At 43.4% G+C, this 21,781-nt stretch overlaps 1 protein-coding gene across 1 annotated transcript in view; it reads left to right on the forward strand.

Moving 5' to 3' along the window:
- The window catches only part of jam3b (junctional adhesion molecule 3b), a 39,189-nt gene extending 19,710 nt beyond the window's left edge, over positions 1–19,479 (forward strand). The window contains exons 2-9 of the mRNA XM_085798726.1: positions 13,291–13,359; positions 13,471–13,584; positions 13,681–13,833; positions 14,363–14,565; positions 15,862–15,961; positions 16,046–16,175; positions 16,295–16,349; positions 17,675–19,479. Coding sequence (XP_085654852.1) covers positions 13,291–13,359; positions 13,471–13,584; positions 13,681–13,833; positions 14,363–14,565; positions 15,862–15,961; positions 16,046–16,175; positions 16,295–16,349; positions 17,675–17,710 — 860 coding nt within the window. The 3' untranslated portion in view covers positions 17,711–19,479. The remainder of the gene's footprint in view (positions 1–13,290; positions 13,360–13,470; positions 13,585–13,680; positions 13,834–14,362; positions 14,566–15,861; positions 15,962–16,045; positions 16,176–16,294; positions 16,350–17,674) is intronic.
- Positions 19,480–21,781: the final 2,302 nt, after the last annotated feature.

Here is a 21,781-nt window from a genome sequence, read left to right on the forward strand (position 1 = left end):
GTGTCTGAGTAGTCACAATGGTCAGACACACCTGGATTAATCAGCTTGTCCAATAATGTAAGACAGGAAACAAAGGAGCAGCATGAAGTTGAGGAAGTAGTGGAGCTGTGCATAGAGCCCATTGCATTCCAGCAGGTGTAGGCAGGGAGAAGAGCCAGCACTGCCTACACCTGTCACCTGGAGGAATTCCTGATCAGCCGATCCCAGCCGGTGCTGACAGCCACTGTGAATAGGATGCTAACCTGTTAGCAGGATGTTACATGTGATGGTTGACATCATCACTGAGTGCAGTCTGTCTTGTATCTCCACTTGTAGGTTGATTATTTCCCTCCCTGGCGCTTGTTTTAGATGTTGTATTAATGCTGACACAGTGAGCGTTACAAGCCACTGTACATTTTAGCGATGCTTAATTTTTTATATTTATACAACAAACTGAACACGGCTGCACGGTTGACAGACGTCGTCATGTTGCTAATAATTCAGGAGGAGGGGCGAGGGCGCAGTCTTTCAGCGGAGAGCGCAATCCTGGAATTACACCGCATCTCAAATATAACTCTGTGATGTATCAAGTTTTCCGTGAGGGGTCCCATGACTGGATTTTTTCAGTCAATAGGCTCAGGTCCGTGCTTTTCACATTGTGCACGATGGCCATTGTGTCCCATTGTATCGCTGCAGTTACCCACAGACTATCAGTCTGTTAAATTAAGCATTCATTCACTCCTACGGCCTAGAGAAACTGTGTCACCAAACAAAGGTCTCCATTGGCATGCACGGCTGCTGGGACCATGTGAAGCTGCAGTGTGATACGGAACAACAGCACTATTTTTACACAGCCAGGATCTGATTATCTGAGGGCCGACAACGTGCATCACATGACTGGATGAATGAGTAATGTTATCGTTGAGGATCATTCAGGGGATATCAGCTCCGTGTTAACGTCTAATTGGGAAGGACAACTCTGACAGCTTGTGAGCACCAACAACACTCCTGTGTGGAGGTGTCTGCACCAAGTGTCCACCTGACATGTTCGCTATAGTCTAACATTAATACAGAATATAATGTGCAGTCAGACCATGCAGAACCAGACATGATACTAATGGATTAAAAGAATTATCTGACATGGAGAGGAGGATATTCTGCAGTCATTTGGATTCTATTATCTGACCATACATAGACCCATTAGGCCTGTCAATCTCCCCCAAATCAGATCCCAATTTCTAATGCTACTTATGGTAAATACTGAAATTATATTCAAATTTTTAATGTTTTTTTTGCTCATTACACATACCAGCTTATTATTACATCCCATGTCCATTAAAGGGCATTCCAACCAAATCTGTTACTGTATGTAACATTTTCAAAATACTTAAAGGTCCAGTGTGTAAAATGGGGGGAAACCGTGATATCCAGGGTTCAGATTCTAGATTGCAGCGCTCACTCGCTCACACTCACCCCTCCAGCGGCAAAGATGGTGGCCTCCAAGGACAAAAAAAACTTGTTCACCGTACAAACATGGCGCCGCAAGATGGCAATACTCTCTAAAGCAAGACCCGCTATATGTATATATAAATGAATAATTATAAGGCTATGAAAACCAAACAAATCTTATTTTATAGCGACTATACACTTAAAGTAAATATAGTCATGGGTAGTATATTCAGATTTTGCCAATAAACCTTTCCAGTTATTACACAGTGGACCTTTAATGTAATGATTTTGTGAAAATAGCATAGGAAGATAAAATCACATCAATTTGACATAAAAACAACAAGTCTTAAAGATGTTGTTACTGCAGATTACTGTTGTAGCTGACCCAGGAATGGAAGGTCTAAATGAGAAATAGATATATAGAGTATTTTTAGATGTGCATGTTTCCTAAACAGCCGTTTAAGTGAGTGAGGACTCCTCCTGTGATGTGAAGCGAGGGCTGGAAGCAGCGATGGGCATCGCGGCAACCGGAGCTGCGTGTAAGGTGGAAGATTAAAAGTTGCTTTTCCTGCTCTGTGGTCCAGTCCTGTGAGCTAGTCGTACTTAGCTGGAGGTCAGAGTGAGAGCAGGCCAGATGCAGACGCTAACGCTGACATAAAGTGACAGGTTCCCAGGCATTCAGTGACACCATCGGCTCCTCCGCTCCCCTCCGTCCTCCCATTGGCTCAGGCCAAGTCTTTGACCCTGCCCAGATCAGAGGGTTCACCGGCAGTAAGGCGCATGGGTGGCCCCGGCCTGACCGGGCTCACAGATCAGGGGCCTACAGCGGCCGCATATGTAAATGTGGAATAAATGAATACGCAATGAGGCCTCGTGGGGAGAGCTGAACCATGTTTGAGTACACCTGGAAAAGAGGAATGCATCTGAATGAGCTCCTGATATCAGGATACAACTTTTAGTCAGACAGAATGAGTTTATCCACCAGAGGTAAAAACCGTGTGGAGTTGAGGATAAACATGAGAACAGGGCGACTAAGTTCAACTGCTTTTATACACAGCCTTTCAGATGCATGGGGATGCATGTATGTCCTCTACCTGCACCTCCTGCTGCGTGTCTTCACCTACAGTACAACTCTGCTTGTTGATGATATGATTTTATAATGAACACATTAGGGATGTCACAATTACTTGTTTTCACAATCAATTGCAGTATTACACGTCACAATTAATTAATCGTAAAGATTTCCTAAGTAATTTCCGAAAAATATGAAGTCGGAACCACAGAGTGAGTGGTAAAGCTTGAAGACTCGTTCCCTCCACTGGGTTAAATTACTTTAATGTCAGTTTTCCAAACATAACACTGAATAATTTTTTTATGTAATCTTAGATATTCTTATTTATTTTTTTATTTTACTTTAAAAAAAACTGCTGCTGTCTCTTCTTTAGAATTATTGTCGTGTTTTAAATGTGTTTCCTTTTTATCTTTGCAAACAACATGACAGGGAGAACGACTTCTCGCTCCCACGTTGAACAGAGGTTTTTCATGAAAGTGACAAATAAACTGAATTTAAATGGGTAAGAATTTTAATGTTAGCGTGTCATTTGTAATTTAAAATGAAAGGTTAAAATAACGTTTACACATAAAATCAATTAGAATCAGCCTTTATTGTCACTATACAGAAGTAGTACAGCGAAATTACAGCAATCAACAGACAGACATAACAGGATGACTTATTTTATTATGCATAATAATTGTGATAATCATAACACCGTCTTTATTTCTCTGACAGTAATCCAAGAAAATCTATAATGGTGACATAAGTTACATGGCCACAGAAGGAGGCACTCTGAGTTAACGCGTCCACCTACGCCTTTAGGTCAAGGAATACATTTGCTGTGTCGCTGAGAGACAGATACGGCTCTAATGTTAGCCAGCCAGTTAGCTTAGCTCCAGACTATAAACAGGGAAAGAGATGAAGGTGCTAGTAAGCAAAGCCAGGCTAACCGTCCCCCTGTTTAAAGGCTGTAAGTCTGAGCTAAGCTAACCAGCTGCCGGCTGGAGCTTTATATTTAGCATGCGGACATGAGAGGGCCGTCAATCTTCACATCTAACTTTACACTGGAAGGTGAATACGTAGATTTCCCCGAAACTGAGGTTGAACTATTTCTCTGACGTTTTTTATGTGATAGCTCTATTAAATACAGACAGACCCAGACAGGAATAGGAAGTCTGGGAAGCTGCTCGCCATCCTGCTCTTACAGGAAACACATCAAACTATGACCCACATACCTACGCGCTGCTCGTAGCAATACATGAATTTAGTAAGTGGACCGCTCCAGCTGTGATCAGCATGTGTCACATTTATATGTAGGTTTTAATATAGAGGCATAGTGTGTGACACAGACACACGCTTTGCAGTCTGCTGCTTCCTTCAGCGCCACGCTCCAGATCCATCAGGAGCGTCTGATGCTGTTTCAACTTCTCCGCACGAGTCTTTTCCTTCAGACACAGTTTTGGCAGTTTTCAGCACGTGTGATGCTCAGACTGACAGCTCTGCAAAAAGGCTCTTCGATTCATGTAACCGATAACGTGAATGTAGGCGTCCAGCGCGTCCACAGCAGGGGAGAAGAGGGGGGCTTGAATAAATATGTAGTTCATGTCAAAGCTCAGAGCAACAAAAAGTCTGTTGTCCAAAGCTTCAGTGTGTAATGAAAAAATGTTTTTGTCCTGCCAGGAGAAGGTGATTTCCCCAGTCGCCCTAAGAGATGAAAGATTACTGATCTACAACATGTTTTATGTTGACCGGGCCCTCCGTGGTAATCTGTCATGTTCGACACAGCCATCGTAACACGCAGAGGTAAAAGTAGGTGCAAGCAGGAAGAGGAAAAGTCGACTGTAGAGCAGACTGGGCACCGAGTGTGACGGCCACAGCTGTGACAATACAACCTGGGGGTCACCCTGCTGCCCCCCCCCCTGTGGCCCTAAAACCTCCCTCCCCCTCATTGTCATCATGTCAAGAGGTTACTATTTTCTGAGATCTGCTTAGTCACTTTCTCCAGAAACAGGTGGGATCCTGTCTGGCTCTGGTCACCCGCGGGAGGGTGGGACGTTGGGAGGGAGGGGGGGCAAATAAGACAGAAAGAGAATCCAGTTACTATGGAAATATCACCAATAATATTGCTATGGGAACTGGAGCGCCAGAGCACGCTTTGTCTCGGAATCAAGCCGTAATCGTCTCTCAGAAAGAAGCTTATGGTAATATGTGATGCTCTTATGAATTAATTTGTCAGGCTTTGTGTCCCGGCTGACATCATAGACTTTTATCAAATGGAAATTAGCATCTCCTCAGGGGTAAAAACATGCAAGACATGAGAGCGCTTCAGCAATACGCTGTTCAACTTTTCACTCGCCTCCAGTGGAGCAGCGCAGGGTTTAAAGATCTATAATTAAAGGCCCATTCACTAGGGATTCACCGCCAGTAGTCGTTTGTTTTGTAACTGGGCTTGACGTGATATTTCACTTAAAGGGATAGTTCAACATCTTGGCAGATTTGCCTATTGCCATAATCCCTATGGTTTTAGGGGTATGTTCATATCCTGTAACTGTCAGTGCAAGCTGTTTTTAGATCGGTGGGGCAGAGACGCTCAGCCAACGCAACAGAGAAGAACGGTTCTTTCGCTTTTTCCTCATCAAACTCATCAAATACACAATCCAACAACTCCAACTGTGCACATTGACCACACTATAAAATAATAATGTAATGTTAAGAGACAGAGTTGTTTTCAAGGCAAATGGATAGCTGGAACTACATGGCTGCTGTGCAGAGTGACTTCAAAAGTGCACGTAGTTCTGAGTATTTGCTTCATGTGTCGTAATGTTACATAATGCTATGTTATTATCTCATAGTGTGGTGAATGTGCAGGTCACAACTTGTCCACAAGTTGTTGGGTTGTGTATTTGATGAGGAAAAAGCGAAAGTACTCCATTGTGTTCACTGAACAGCTCACGTCTCTGCCCCGCCGATCTAAAAACAGCTTGCACTGGCAATTAAAGGTATTGAACCATCTCCTAAAACTATAGGGATTATGGCAGTAGGCGAATTTTGCCAAAATGTTGAACTATCCCTTTAAACATACTTGATCAGTTTTACACCGAATGACCTGTACTCCCATGCAGATTTTTTTGTTTAACTGTGCTCACCATGACATAATTTTAACACAACTCTCTAAATCTCTCACCGCATTTTGTTCTCTCAACACTTTTCCCGTAAACCCCCCCCCCAACCACCACCACCACCCGTACTCCCCCTCCCCTCTCTCCCTCTCTCTCCTGGTTCGACCGGATTCTGCTCAGGGCTCCCGATGAACTTTTGTGCAAGTTAGCTGTCGTGTGTGTAGCTGCCAAAAACAGTAACCTAGTTTGTGCGAGAACATAAACATTTACACCCTTTAAAAGCGCCTCCGTTTGCTCTCAGTAGGAAAAAAAATTCCAACGCGGACTCCTCAAGGAGGTGGTGGGGGGGGGTGGCACATGTGAAGCCCCCACAGGAGAGCTGGCAGCGCCTGAAGACTGCAGGCCCGGGCTGTGAAAGGGCAGGTCTTGAGCCAGATGTCTGAGCTTCCTAAAGAGCCCAGTCACACAGTCATTCATAGAGACTTATTAACAGGACTTATCTATTAATATGAGGTTGTTAAATAAGTGTGTCACACCCAGCCCAGTGTTAGACTTCTCATTAATTATAGAAGTGGGAAATGATGCAGTTATCTAATTACCCCTAATGATCCTGCTCTTGTTTATTGTCCTTGTGCAGAATGTGTGTGAAAACACTGAAGAGGAGTTTAAACTGCGGAGCTCGATCCTGAATGTGATTTGATTTTGGTGGTGACGGACAGGACCTATAGTTGGGACCTGGTCCGTTCTAATCTGGTTCAGTTCTGGTTCATATGAAACCATATAGCGTGTGAAGATCTTCAGACCCAGTCACAACATGACCACGTTTGACATTTGCGGCCGACCTCGGTGACTGGCGATGACGGCGAACGGCTTTGAATCACCTCGAGTCATTTTATAAGTTCACTTGGCTCAGTTTCCCCATGGAGGTTCTTCAGCCGTCCACACCTCTACATCCACCCCCCAAACACTCAGCCCGAACCCTTTCCTCTTTTTTTTTTTGGCCTTTTCAGCACAAATGTCGCTGCGTATAAACAACACGAGCTGCTGGCTGCCGTCCATGTTTGTTTTACAGCCATGGCTGCGTGGTGTTTTCACAGGATTTGCAGGGTCATCTACCTCCAGAGATCCAGTCATTACGGCGCAGTGCTTAGTCTGTCACACTTTTTTTTAAATAAAAGAACTATTCATTTATTAGTGACGGTATGTGGTCTGTCCAGGTTCCTCTGAGACGTTTTGTAGTAGTTTGATCAGCCATCAAAAACTGTTTTATGATTTACTGATAGGAGATGGAGAGGAGAGGATTCACAGCTTCTCCCTGTTGGAGATCAGAGTGAGCAGGGCCGGCCCTACCATTAAGGTGGCCTTAAACAACATTTTGTATGTGGCCCCCAAAACACCCATAGGGCAAACACCAAATCACACACACTGCATACAACTGAATTAACACACACACACACACAAACACACACACATAAACACACACACATATATATATATAATAGAGATGGACAAATGAATTGACTATAAATCTCTCAGATTTATTGCTGCAGTAGTAATTGGAGTCGCTTGGTTTCTGCAGCAGCCAAACGCTGCACATCAAAGTGGAGGTGCGCTGGCTGCGCTGCGTTACTACGGCAACACACTGAGTTTTCTACACAGGAGTGAACTTAATATCCTTCATTATTAAGTATATTTGAATTAACTCTTGTAGGGAAAAGTGCGTGGGAGATGTTTAGGCCTATGTGTTTAATGAATTGAGTTGAGGATGTTGGGGCTGTTTCTGATCATGTGGCCCTACACAACCACATAGTGTTTAGTAAGTCCTCCGAATTTGGAAGTAACTTGTAACGTGATTTTTTCTTTGTCTGTTTGTTTTTCATAAATCAATTCATTGATGAAACAATCGGATTTGATACATTTGTTACTCCAGCCCTATATCAAAGTGAAGCCCCTGCACTGGAGACGTCTTGGGAACATGTTTGTAAAGACGCAGCACACTGGGTCTAGTTGTCACCTGTACCTTTAACAGAATGAAAATACTCTTTCAGCTGTACATAAGATTCAGACTCAGCAGAGCACATGTCCAGTCCTGTGTTAAAGGTCAGATGACGTGTCTGTGTAAACCTTGTTGTGGACTTGTGGTGTCTGTTGTGGTTTTGTGAACAACTCATCTTCACATCATTGTGAGTCTCACACATTTACATTGCTAATCACCTCTTTGTTTGCTTGCCGGGTGTTTTTCCTGTTGACTTTGCTCGGCGTTTGATGTGATGATGAACATGTTTCTCATTCAGGGGGCGGAGGAGGGAAAAAGCAGCGCAGGGTGGTGTGTTTATGTACCCGCGGGATAATTGGAGAACGATGAAGGGTCCGACGGAGAGACAGAAGTTTCTCTCGCTCCTCCTCGTTGTCTCAAACTGAGGGGTTTGCTTGTTTTCTGATGTTTAAACCGGGCAGCACGGCGCATATCGGGGGGGTATCTAGGCCATGTTATTCATGTAACATTAGCCGTGCGTACTGTATGTTCTCATATTCATGCACCAGCCTCTACACGTGTGTTTGGATGCACATGCTCACTCTGCATTGCCTGTGGAAAGGTGTTAAAGCCATGGCTGCATTTTGATGTCCTTAATGTAGCACAGGAAGCACGTGACGCAGTGTTTTTATAGACGCGTCATCGTTTGATAGATGGAGATGTTAGTTTCTGAAGTGACAGGCTGGTCAGGGAGCAGCTGGGGTTTGGCTTGTTGTTTTTTTTTAAGATGACCAGAAGGAAATCTGTTTCCCATACTTCTTTTTTTTCTGTAAAGACATTTAGATGGCCCTTTTTTTATATACATATTTGTGTTTATTTTATTTTTTTCTAAACAAACATACAGAAGATAGGACCAGACAAAACAACAACAAGGTGGGAATAACAACACAAAAACCTAAACTGGTTCCAGGTAAATGTTTCAGGTATAGAGTGAAATACGATGGGAGCTGAATACAATACAACACAATACAATACATATTTATTTATATAGCGCATTTAGAAATACAACCCAAGTTGTCCAAAGTGCTGTACAATAAAACACACAAGCAAAACTAGTAACAATAAAACTAAATGGGATACAGATAATGTACAGTAAAACATGCAATAAAACAAAAGTGAAGACATATAGTACCAAACTAAAATTCCAAGGAAAATAGATGAATGAATAAAGAAAAGAAAACAGAAATAAATAATACAGTTTTTTATACTATTATCAGTATAGCAGAAATATTTACGGTAATATAGTCAAGAAATGGTTTCCATATTCTTATAAAGGCATTAGTTTTGGAGTGAAGAAGACAGGTGAGAAAGTCCTGCCATTAATAAAAACACATATTTAAGAAACAGCATTTTACAGACCTATGGTCGTCCACGTCAACCTGGCTCTGTGCAGCCCAGATACGTGAAGAGTTTCCAAACAGCAACTGTTTGATAGTTAGTGAAAACTGGGTGTGTGTGTGTGTATGTGTGTGTACTTTGATGTCTGAGCTTCTAAAAGGGCGTGGGAATATTCTCCACAGGCACCAGGCAGAGATGTTCCACAGGGGAATATCACCGGTTGCTTAATTGAACCTTTCTATTTATGATAGCGGCTTCACCTCTCTGGATTCAAGCGAGCGCGCACGCAGAGCGGCACAGGAAACAAGACAGTGCCATGTCCCAGGGGGAACGACGGAAAAAGAGGGAGGGATTCATTACACAGCGCATGCAGGCAGGCATCAAGAAATACCCAGCTCCTTCTGTGCTTATTGTGTTATTCCGAGATGTAAAACCTGAGGGGGGGTGGGGGGGTGGAGGGGGTTATGAGGGCATTACACCGAGATTATAGAGAAAACCCTGCACCCATCATGTGGGGAAGCAAGGAAGATTAAAAAACAACAACTTTGATGCAGATTTGCAGATTTGCCAGATCTCAACACACAGCTGTGTCCAGGCAAGAAGGAAAGAACAGAGAAAAAGAAAATGATGGGGTATGTAGGTCACCGAGCACCTTCATCACGCCAAAGCTAATAATCTACATCACACATCCTACATACAGTACATGCTGCTTCTCTCCTCACTAATAAAAGAACCGACGAGAAGTTATCAGGGGGTCAGAGCCGAGGGCGAGACCTGGGAGGCTATTCAAGGAGAGCAGGATGTGTCAGACACACTGGAGGAGAGATGGGGAAACGCCGCTCTAATATCACTCAGTCAGCACTTCTCCAGCTTTCACCCAGCTCAGATGCTTCTCTGGACGGGTCCAGCTGTTTCTTGTTGTTTCCCAGACGCAAACCCGCGCTGAAAGGAAACCCAGGAGGAAGCAGCCGTTAAGTGGATCACCCAAGTACGTGGGAAGCCGTCGGATTCATCATCACCGCCCCAAACGTTTGGGCTATTGGCTTCGGTCGGTGTTGCTATGTTCACACTGTCAGAAACACTGCTCAGAAGCAACCAATAAATGGTTTGTGTTCATTCATCTGCCAGTTTCTTGTTTAGGTCTGATTAGGTAAAAATTGTTTGTTTTTAATACAGGGCTCTAAATGGGGGAATTTTCCCCTAAAATTTGAGACAGTAAATTTGCCATTTTTTAAAACACTGGTGAAATGTAGAAGGGGCGACTCAAAGAATCTGGAATCTATCATCACAGGTGTCAGGCCAATGTGTGTGAGGATCATGAATTAAAAGGAAATGCGAATATTTGCTTTGAAAATAGATTTACGGTGTGCACCTCTAAATTGTTCTGCTTGCACTCATAATATTTTAGAGTGAAGTTAGTCTTGAGCCCTGTAATGTGTCACAAAATCCTGAAAAGTCACAATCACACTGACAGAAAGAAAGAAAGAAAGAAAGAAAGAAAGAAAGAAAGAAAGAAAGAAAGAAAGAAAGAAAGAAAGAAAGAAAGAAAGAAAGAAAGAAAGAAAGAACCTGTGTTCAGATTGTTTATTAGCTGGCAGTGAAGCGCAGATGAAGCTTCTTTCTGAACGGGGGGTTTCATGTCTTTTCCTGGACAGCTGTTTCCACGGCAGACCTCTCAAGCTTTTTATCTGCACGTCAAGCTCACTTAGGCGCCTAATCTGCACTAATACTCTGAGAATTAAGATGGAGCGCAGGGACAGGGGGTGAACTCCATCAGCTCCGCCGGACCAAAGAGATGAAACCGAGCGCCGCGATTAATGGAAAGTCGCAGCAGCGCCGGATCCACCTGGAATGATTCATTGTCGGTTTTAGGATTTGATTTCAGAACAACATATTCTGATACCTCGGACTCTTGGCATACTTGGCCCAGTTAGATTCGGTGTTGAGTTGCACAGTATGTGCAGCGCATCTGAAACCTAAACCCACAAGTAAAGCGCTGACATGCCTCGCATACACAAGCTTTGTGTTTGCGTGAATGAAGGAAGCTTTGAGTGAAGAGCAGGTAGAGGAGAAATTTACCATTCAGTTCCGACTTCCATTTGTACTGAGGTGTAGCTGCACAACAAGGAGCTGGGAGCTTTTATTCCTGCCACAGCTGTGCTTTTTCTGCACGAGGCGCCGCAGAGAGGAGGTTGAATGAGTAGGTGACAGGTTTCCATCTGCTGGTGTTGACTTTCAGTAATGAGTGAGAAGAAGTGAAGAGTCTCCTCCTCACTCCTCTGCTATTCTTTGTATAACTTCTTACTAGAAAACACTGTTTTTTCTTTTGTCATGTAGTGCTGTAAAACTAAACCCTATCCACTTGGGACCAGACTGTGTTGTCTCACAGCAGAGCGGGAGAAGTGACTTGTGGAGATGCCGGGGCTGAGATTGCTTGACATTTGGCTGTCATCCTCAGCTGTTGGACTGCTTAGCTGCTTCCCCGCAAGTAGCTCCAGATATGATGTTACAATACTCCTGATCCCTGCGGAGAAAATATCCTTTATTTATTTGTTTATATAGTTCTCCCTATGGGAGGTCAGGGGTGCACCACAGGGCAGCACCCTGGGCCCGGTCGCGATCCAGAGTCTTGCTCCTAGACTTGTGTGGAGACAGTTTCTTGGAGCAGGACTTCTTTTTTTTTTTCTTTTTCTTTTTTTTTTCTTCATCCACCAATAGTGTGAAAAAAAAGTGCAGTTTCATGCTGGATTGTCCATGATGCGGTCTAGCTCTGCAGATGCTCTGCAGTGTTTTCACATCTCTGTAAATACCAGATGCAGTCCAAACAAAGTGAGTGTAAACACTAAACTTTTCATGAGGCCGGCTTCTTGTATTGTAATGATGGTGACCTACTTCTGACCCCCGCGCACAGTCGTTAAGTGTCGGCGGCAGCGGCTAAAAACAAGCTGCCATCTTGACATGATCTTCAGAAAGACTGTGGGCTAATCAGCTTAGCCTGTCTGCTTTAGCAGGTGACCCCCCCCCCCCCAGACACTGCTGTGGGTCCACATGACAGTTGGTGGAGGTCAGGTTATCCCTCCAACTTTGAATGAGAGGCACCAACTCCTCCACTAATTAGTGTCAGACCACACCCATGTACTGTAGCCAGCACTGAGAGGCCGTGTCAGGACCCACTGAACAGAGGAGCAGCGGGGGCAGATTTAAAAGAACAAAGGAGGGGGTGGGTTTGTTTTTTTATCTCTTTGTATTTAATTCATATCTATTTTTAGTGTTTTTCTATTATGGACTTGTGCCTCTTTAATCATTTAATCCACTTTTCAACATAAAGCTTTCGCATTTAGCCTTTAGCATCTCCTCGTACACAGACTTCAGTCCAGGACCTGTAGCCTACTATTTAGTTGAGATTCAGTTACAGATCCATGATACTAGTAAGCTACAGTAAATGCCACCCTTTTGTTGTGGTGATGCTACTCCACAAGAATATTCGTGCAGAAATAAGAATCAGGACAACGGTTCGTATTATAATCATATGATAATTCCTCACTGCTCCTTTACAGTAATGTTCAGTAGCAGAGGTTGTGGACATGGAGGGAGATTTTCAGTGAGTGATTCTGAAACTGTGGACGCGTTCATAAGCCCGTTCCCTCATTAACATTCATGTGGAAGTGACTTTGTGGGGGGATTTGTTTGTGGACCATAGGCTGTCAGGATGATTCAGCAAGTGCCCCCTCCCAAGGCCCTATCCCCCTCCACCACATACCAACACAGATCTTTCCAGGGTGCTTTTGCACCATTAGTCCCACACGGGAAACAGCATCAGGCTCAGGGAAAGAGAGAAACAGAGGGAGGGAGGGAGAGAGAGAGAGGGAGGGAGGGAGAGAGAGAAGGGCTCGGCAGGCGGTTGAACTACTGGCATGGTGAGCTTGCCCTGAAAAGGGCACATGCCTCCCTGCGCAATTATCCACTGTGCATAGAAACAGCACCCCCACCCTCATCACACACACTCTCACACACACACACACACACACACACACACAATGGTTTGACCGACACAACTAAAAATGGACATGAGGGACGGCGAGGGAGAACGGGATGTTAAGATGATCACGCTGATGTGAGATTTATATTTTCGTTCACTTAAAATGTGTTGGTGAAACGAAGATGCAGGAACGGGGGGGTCCAAATGCGCCGGGGATGTTTAAACAAATGGACGGGCCTGTGTGTGTGTGTTTAGCGTGAGATCATCAGTGTATCATTAGAGTTTCTGCTCTGGAGAGTCTCACGCAGCGTCCTCTCTCCTCTTTTCTGTTTTACAGGCTTCTTGAACGCGTCGGCGGTGGTGCTGAAGACGGACGAAGAATCGCCGTGGACCAATGAGTTTGACAGTAAGAGCCCGCGAACACACGCCCCACACTTTGTCTTTTATTCTTTTTTCACATCAGTCTGGGATGTACTGTAGGCCTCACCGCTGCTTCCTCCTTCCCTCCGCCCCGCAGGAATCGAGCTGTCGTGTTTGATCGAGTCCATTTCCACGATCAACCCCAGGATCGAGTGGAAGAAGATCACCAACGACGGGCCCAGCTACGTGTACTTCGACAAGAAGGTCTCAGGTACGGCGGAGGGCCCGCTCGCAAAACAGGCCGCAACCTCGGCGTCTTCTCCTCCTCCGTTTCGTCACTGAACCCCCTCGCTGTGTTTCCCCTCAGGTGACCTGGAGAACAGAGCGGTGATCAGAGAACCCGCCAACCTGCTCATAACCAACGCCACCAGGTCGGACACGGCCAAATACCGCTGCGAGGTCACGGCCGCCGACGACCAGAAGTCCTTCGATGAGATTGTGATCGACCTGGTCGTGAGAGGTACGGTAACGTCCGAATCGACCAAAGATAGACCAGGATGTAGCTGCGATCAGGGTTCTTCTAAATGCAGGAAACAAGATTGTTATTGTGCCCTTAAAGAGGGCCCTCAGAGATTCACACTTTAGATGCTGTAAGATGAAACCGTGTTGTAGGTCGCACCAACCCTTTGGCATACATGCGAGGATGCGTTATGGCCAGACCTGCCCAGCTGCAAAGGCGTGTTCTAGGCTATAAGAGGAAAGCTCTGAAACTGCATCTGCTCCGAATTGCAGTTCTAAAGAAAGCAGGCGCGTGTTTTGGTGGCGTTTTTTGGCACAGGTCAAAAAACGTGTACCCGTCGGGTCTCGTCAACGCAGGCGGTCCAGTCGACCAGACGGGGTCAGGGTGACATTGTTTTGTTTTGTTTTTTTAAAAGCGTCCGAGTCGATGACAGTGTCAGTGTTTGTCTCAGTGATGCTTGCTGAATATCAAAACTGTGAAAAAGTCTGCACCGCGCTGACTCGGCTCATATGTTCTGTGTCAACTGCAGTGAAGCCCGTGGTGCCGAAATGCAGCGTCCCCAAATCGGTGCCTTTCGGGAAGTCGGCGGAGCTGAGCTGCGTGGAGGAGGAGGGGTTCCCCAAGTCCGAGTACCAGTGGTTCAAGAACAGGGAGGAGATCCCCGACGACCCCAAGACCAGCCTCAAGTTCTTCAACTCCTCGTACACGCTGGACGCGGGGACGGGAACACTGGTGAGCGCGCGGAGGGGTTGGGGGGTTGGGGGGGGGGCTGTGTGTCTTTGGACAAGGACACGCATGAGTGGCAAGGGTGGGGCAAGCAGGGGACGGTGGCCCGACGCCCAAGGGCGGGGAGCGGATATTTTGGGGAGACAGTTGATGGTGCGAGAGGGCTCGAGCCACGAGGGGAATCTGCTGTCCTCGTTTTCACATTCCTCAATTCTGGGATGTGCTCCGCCTGCAGCACTGCTGCTGCTGCTGCTGCTAAGACGCCACCGCGCTGGGCTTCATGATAAGGGTTTTCTCTCCACTGCTCACTGCTGTTGGAAGTAGACTGATCCCAGATAACAGCTCAAGTATGAGCTGCATTATTTCTGGAAATTTGATTCCAGATTTTTTTTTTATATGACCTGTTAATATTTTATGAGCTTTTCTCTTAGATATGCATCATTAAAATGTAGACATTACTGTTTGAACACATGGGTTAAAACAAACAACAACTTCATTACTTTACAGTAAATATTTATTTTACAGTATTATATGATAGTATTCCCGCTTTTAGTCCTAACTTTGGACAAGCTATTCTGAGTTCATCTATAAGTAGAAAGAAAGAAAGAAAGAAAGAAAGAAAGAAAGAAAGAAAGAAATAAAGACTCAGAGAGGGGGATGGATAGATAGGAAGAGTTACATAGATAGCGATAGAGAGGGGTAGAAAGAAAGAAAGAAAGAAGTAAAAAGACGCAGAGAATGTAGAAAGAAAGAAAGATGTAAGTAAAAAGACAGAGAGAGGGGTAGAAAGAAAGAAAGAAAGAAAGAAAGAAAGAAAGAAAGAAAGAAAGAAAGAAAGAAAGAAAGAAAGAAAGAAAGAAAGAAAGAAAGAAAGAGCAACATGGTAGATATACAGAAAGAGAGAAAGAAAGAAAGAAAGAGACAGAGGGGATAGATAGATAGATAGATAGATAGATAGATAGATAGATAGATAGATAGATAGATAGATAGATAGATAGATAGATAGATAGATAGATAGATAGATAGATAGATAGATAGATAGATAGATAGATAGATAGATAGATAGATAGATAGATAGATAGATAGATCTGCTCAGGGTTTAGAGCTGAAGTCCTCTGACATTTGGTGTGTTATCACAATGAAGTGGTATGAATGTCACTCTAGAGTCTCGTTCCCCTCCACGCGGCCTCTGAGACTTCCCACTGCTTTCATCTGTTATCTGATTTGTTGTTGCTGCCCATTGAATAAACAGCTTCCGATGTAATCGTCCTGTGATTTTTTTTTTTTTTTTCACTCGTGCAGAAGTTCATCTCAGTCAGAAAAGAAGACGCAGGAGAATACTTCTGTCGAGCGAGGAACGACGCAGGATACTCAGAGTGTCCTCCGCAGAAGATGGAAGTTTGTAAGTGTCAAACAGAACATGAACATGTGATGATGGACTAAATCAGGGCAGATGTCAGTGTTGAAGTGCTGCTTTTCTCTCCAGACGACATTGACGTGGTGGGGATCATACTGGGAGTGCTGGTGGTGGTGGTGGTGCTCCTCTGTATAACGGTGGGGATCTGCTGTGCGTACAAGCGGGGCTTCTTCTCCAGCCAGAAACAGACAGGGAACAAGTAAGACATTGACCCCCCCCCCCCTCCTACCCCCCTCCTATCCTACCTCTTCATTCAAATAATCAACATGTACACACACACGTACCCCTCCTTTAACCTGCACCTCTTCACCTCTGCAGTTACAAAGTCCCGGCCAAAGGAGACGGGGTGGACTACGTCAGGACGGAAGATGAGGTTGGTACAACTGGATGTCTGACGGACCTTTAAACCTCTAAATGAGCCTAGAAACAAACACATGTCAGCAGTCAGCGGCCAAAATAGTTCAGTTACAGTTCGGAGGCTAAAGCTAAACCACCTGTATGCTGCTTTAATGAGCCTCACACAGGCCGAACCGGACTGATGATTCACAAGTTGAAAATCTTTATTTCAACAGCAGCTGAGTCAAGTCCAAACCACACCCACCCTCCCACCCTCCCTCATGAGTTTCACACTGTATCCTCTCCCTGTGTGCTTAATCTTTTACACCCCTCAACATAGTTTTACTGAAACAAACCTGTGACTCGTAGTCCTCCTGCGAATGATGATGCATTTTATGGGCTTTCAAAGCAGCTACAGGCTGAACAAAATAAAAGCTACATTTTTTTAATGGAAGGAAAGGGATCCAGTGTAGTTTTTTAAACTTTATTGCTTTTAATCCACATTAACAGGCAATTAACATCACAAAAGAAAACAAGAAATCATCTTGATATTGAGTCTCATCACACAGTCACACAGAGATAGCACTGTATAAAGGTAGAGCACATACCTTATCTAGTCCTGTAACTCCATAAAGCACATTTAAACAACCTCAGTCGACCAAAGTGCTATACAGTTGTAAAAAAAAAAATGCAATATAGTTAATCATAAACACTATAACAAATAAAAACAAAACAAGGAATAATAATCACTCAATTTAAAACAATAAATAAAAACAATAAATTAATAGAAATAAGTCAAATGATAGTTTAGTTTAGAGTTTAGTTTTTAAATTCAAGAATTTAGACTGCTGTCAAAATGAAAAGTATGGCTTGTTTTTCTTATGTATCTATCTAAGTCCTACTGTGTTTATACAGGTGCATCTCAATGAATTAGAACATCATGGAGAAGCTCATTTATTTCAGTAGTTCAATTCAAATAGTGGAACTATATAGATTAAATACACACAGACTGAAATATTTCATGTCTTTATTTCTTTTAATTGTAATGATTATGGCTTACATTTAATGTAAATCCCAAATTCAGTATCTCAAAACAATAGAATATAGTGAAAAAATTCCCTGTTGTAACCTAATGATGTCACACTCTGATCAGCTCATTAACTCCAAAGGTTTCCTGAGCCTTTAAATGGTCTCTTAGTCTGGTTCCGTAGCTCCACTATCAGGAGAAGTCAGCTGACCTCCATCATATTCTACTTTATTCAGATGCACCAGTATACTGTATATACGACCATCTCCTTCTATGCTGAGCAGGTTGTGTAACATGGTGAAGTCTCACCTTGCTCTCCTGTGTGTCCTCTGCAGGGAGATTTCCGACACAAGTCGTCATTCGTGATCTGACGAGGAGGAGGAGGAGGAGGAGGAGGAGGAGGAGCGTGGTGCTGAGCGAGCGGCGTGACGCGTGGGACTGCGCTCCGTGCTGTCTGACCGCGGAGTTGCCACGGTTTCCCCGCTCTCAGCACAACCCAAATACAACTACTACAAAGTTTTGCCAAAGGTGACAGGATTTCACAGGACGACGTCATGTCAAACGATCACACCCGTAGGGACGGAGGTGAACGGCTCAGCTTTCATCTCCACCGGCTGAATTCTTTTTTTGCTAAAAAAAAAAAATATATTGCGGAGTTCTTACTTTACAGTTGTTGCATGGTTTTAAATACTAACGGAGGCGGAGAGGGGGAAAGAGCCTCCGCAGCCTGTCGATCATGAAACATTTCTACTGCAAACTGTCAGCTTCAAACCTTTTGTCATATGTATAACATTTCTTTTCTATACTGTTGAAATTTGTCAGACTATTTTTGATGGAATATATTTTAAAATGCCTATAGATAAAGGTTTACTTTTTTAAATATTTGTAAAATACTAACATGTTGTTTTTTTATTTTTTTTATTTTTTTGGTTGTGGATAAAAAAAAAGAGAAAAAAAAGTAATACTTTAACCATTTAGCATCAAGCTGTAAGCATTTACACCTCTGCAATCAGAAAAAAAGAAAAGACGACTCGTGTTAGCATATCAAGATGTGGTCTTACATATTTTATTTCTGCGCTGGGAAAGCCCAGTTTGTGTTGCGAGAGACTTCCATGTTGATGTTTGTAGATAGTCTTAGTAAGAGGCTTTTCAGAGTGCCAGTCAAATGCTGTGAAACACTGTCCACAATCAGTGCTGCGTTTTCTTCATTTAAGTGTCCTTCTATGCTTGCTGTTGATCTTGTATATATTGAATTTACTCGTCGAGGATAGAGCTTTGCTGTCATACATATGTTCAGTATTACACTAATAATAATATTAATAATAATAATAATAATATTAATAATAACAATTACGCAGGATTTGCAGGTTAACCTTCCAGACACAAACGGAACAAGCTGAACACGCGGAGTGGAACACAAAACAAGTCGGACCACGTGACGCGTCCACAGTCAGCTGACATTTGATGAGGTCCAATATGTTTACAAAATATTTATATGAATAATTAGACCCAGGTTGGACTGAGTACTGAATCTCTGGCTTTTACTCCACTATACTCTGACAAATATTGTACCTTTGACTCTTCTTCTTGGTATAGTACTCTTACTATAGAAGCTTCTTCACCAAACACTCCCTGGATTATATTCTACAAGTTTATTCCCCAGGTTTTACAGTCAGTCGGTCAGTCAGTGAGTTGTTTAAGAGTCAGTAGGTTCTGTAAGTGTGGAACGATACAAAAATCTGTTGAAACTGTTAAACTATTTTAAATCAAGTGCTAAAGCAGGAGGAAGTGACTGTGGAGCTCTGATTAGATCAGACCTCATCTATTATGTCCAACAAGAGTTACAGTTATGACTAAAAGCATCAGTTGGAAAGAAGCTGGAGTCAAGCAGAGTCGACCCACAATGCAGTTTGACAGCGACACAGTACAGCTGGGGTCTGGAGGGTTAACACTTGTACTGATTGTATATAGATTTCTCTCTCTCTCTCTCTCTGAAGATTATGTAAAGTGGTGGAAAATGTAAAAAAAAAAAAAAAAAAAAAAAGATTCCTATTTGAGGCGACATGAAACTCTTTCCATTTGTACGGCTGAGAAAAGGGAACATTTTATCATTTCAATCATGACGTGTAAAGAGGAGCTTCTGAACAGCAGCGTGGGAAAAAAAATCTGGTGTCATAATTCGCCGCTCCCTTTTTAAACAAAAAGAAATCTCATGAAACAATCCCAACATGCATCAGTCCCATGCAGCTGCGAAGAATCTCTCCGTTACAACGGAGTCATGGTAAAATGTGAACCGACAATCAGTCATGGTAGAGACGATCTGCCCAACATTTGCACATAGGAAGTTGTCGGCACTGCTTGGTGTTGTGTTGCATTATTAAAAATAAAGAAAAGTACCATTGTACTAATAAACCCATTGAAGATGAAAAATGACAAATACACCTGTTGCAGGTACATCACAGTCTACAGTGAGATAGGTGCAGAAGTCCCCCCCCTCATTTCTACAAGTCTCATTCCTCTTAAGTGCCTTGAGCCTTTACAGCAGCGTCGGCCCTCGTGCACACGTCTGCACCGTCACGCTTCACATTCTTCTTTCATTGAACCGCAAACCTGGCGTTTGAGAGGAATGATGTCACCACAAACTTCCACCTCGCTACTTTACACATTTGAAAATTTGTAAATAGTTTTTTTTTCTTTTTTTTTCATAGATTTGAAGATGTAGACATGTTGATGTTGACATAGAAAATATATTAGTGCCTAAATATAGTGGGAATTATTTTTGGTAAAGACACGGCACTATGAGGCAAAGGATACACACACATGTAGGCTACCGTATATGGGCTCTGGTTTATAACTGGGTTGTGTTTTTTATTTTATTTTTTTTATTTTTTTTAAGTACAAACACTGAGTGTGCAGTTTTATTTTGAAAGCAACTGCTGTCCCACTTCAGAGACGAACACGCGGTATTCAAAGAAGTGTGATACAGCTGTAATTATTCAGACGTCATGCACATTTTTTTATAAACCAGAGTCCATGCAGACAGACAGAGTGAGACGTCAGCTGACCCACACACAGCCCTGATCTGGTTTGTGATAGAGATTATATTAGCATCACACTGAAGGCTCCACTGATCCAGCACTGTTACATTGTTGTTAACTGACTGGTACATGCAGGAAAAAATCAGACTCTCACGCAGTAGGACGCCCGTTCAGGGCCTGCTGGCTTTCTTTTTGTTTGTTGTTTTCTTTCTTTCTTTTTTTAAGAACCACTCAATTTGTGATTAATAAACTCACTTCTAATATTACCAGAGATGTGTGTGTGTCTGTCTGTGTTCTTCTCTGCTTCCTCCAATCCTCCACAGAAATCCCCTTCAGTGTGAAAGTCCATCAAATATCCCGCTGACAGCATCTTTGTTGATCTAAAGCCATAATCTATTACTGGGAGTTAATCCATTTCCATTTCCTACACTGAAAACAACTTTCTTGTTCCTTTCTGGCGACTGTGCCAACTGGCAGCGAGCTCCTGGATAAAGAGCATTATAATCAATGAGCTCAGCGGGGATGATGTATTGTAGTCCGCCGCAGAGCCAATGGACACTTTTATTTAAGTCACAAGGAAATCAAGTAAAGCTTGTGTCACCTATTTGGCTCGGTGAAGACTGGAAGGAAACGTTTCTAAGGCTTTCAGGAAAATGGTGAATCATCTGAGGTTTTCATTAAGTGAAGGAGACTTTCAAACACTGAGTCAGTATTTTAGCAGCTAAACAGAAGAGAGGCTCATTAAAGCTGCACAGACCTCCTCGGGGCCTTATGCCTTTTACCACATGTCCTAAATTGCATGAGTTAATGATATAACAGGCAGATCTTCTCAGCACTGAAATGTCTGAAGCAGTTCCTCATACATCAACATATTAGTCTTAGTGCAGCTACAAGGGGACAGCAGATCAACAGGGAGAGAATATTTATATCACTGAGGTAGAACAAAGATGAAGGCCACGGCACTGTGTGTGAAACAAATAACCTCAGCCTCGCTGATGAGAATCTCATTAGCACCACTGAGTTTTTCTTAATTTCCAGATTACTTCAGCAGCACAGTTTCAAAATCATTTTTCTAAATATGTTTCTGAGCTTCAGAAACTGTGACCAGAGTTAAAAAATGATGTGATGTGTAAAATGTGGAGTTGAGTCAGTGAAAAGGTCCAGTGACTGAAGAGCAGGCAGTGACAACGTGTCAGGATGGAAAAGTCTGATCTGCTGTGGTAAGATAGCAGAGGCACAGACAGACAGACGAGTAACAGACAGACAGACGAGGTGTAGACAGAGGTCACAGATAGCAGAGGCACAGACGGAGGAGGTAGAGAGAGTGACAGACAGCAGAGGAGTCACAGAAAGGAGAGTTATAGACAGCAGATGTACAGACAGCAGTTATAGATAGAGTTATAA

The sequence above is a fragment of the Trachurus japonicus genome, chromosome 14 (genome assembly GCF_045865225.1).
Source record: "Trachurus japonicus isolate A0001 chromosome 14, Traja_1.0".
In the NCBI taxonomy this organism is placed as follows: Eukaryota; Metazoa; Chordata; class Actinopteri; order Carangiformes; family Carangidae; genus Trachurus; species Trachurus japonicus.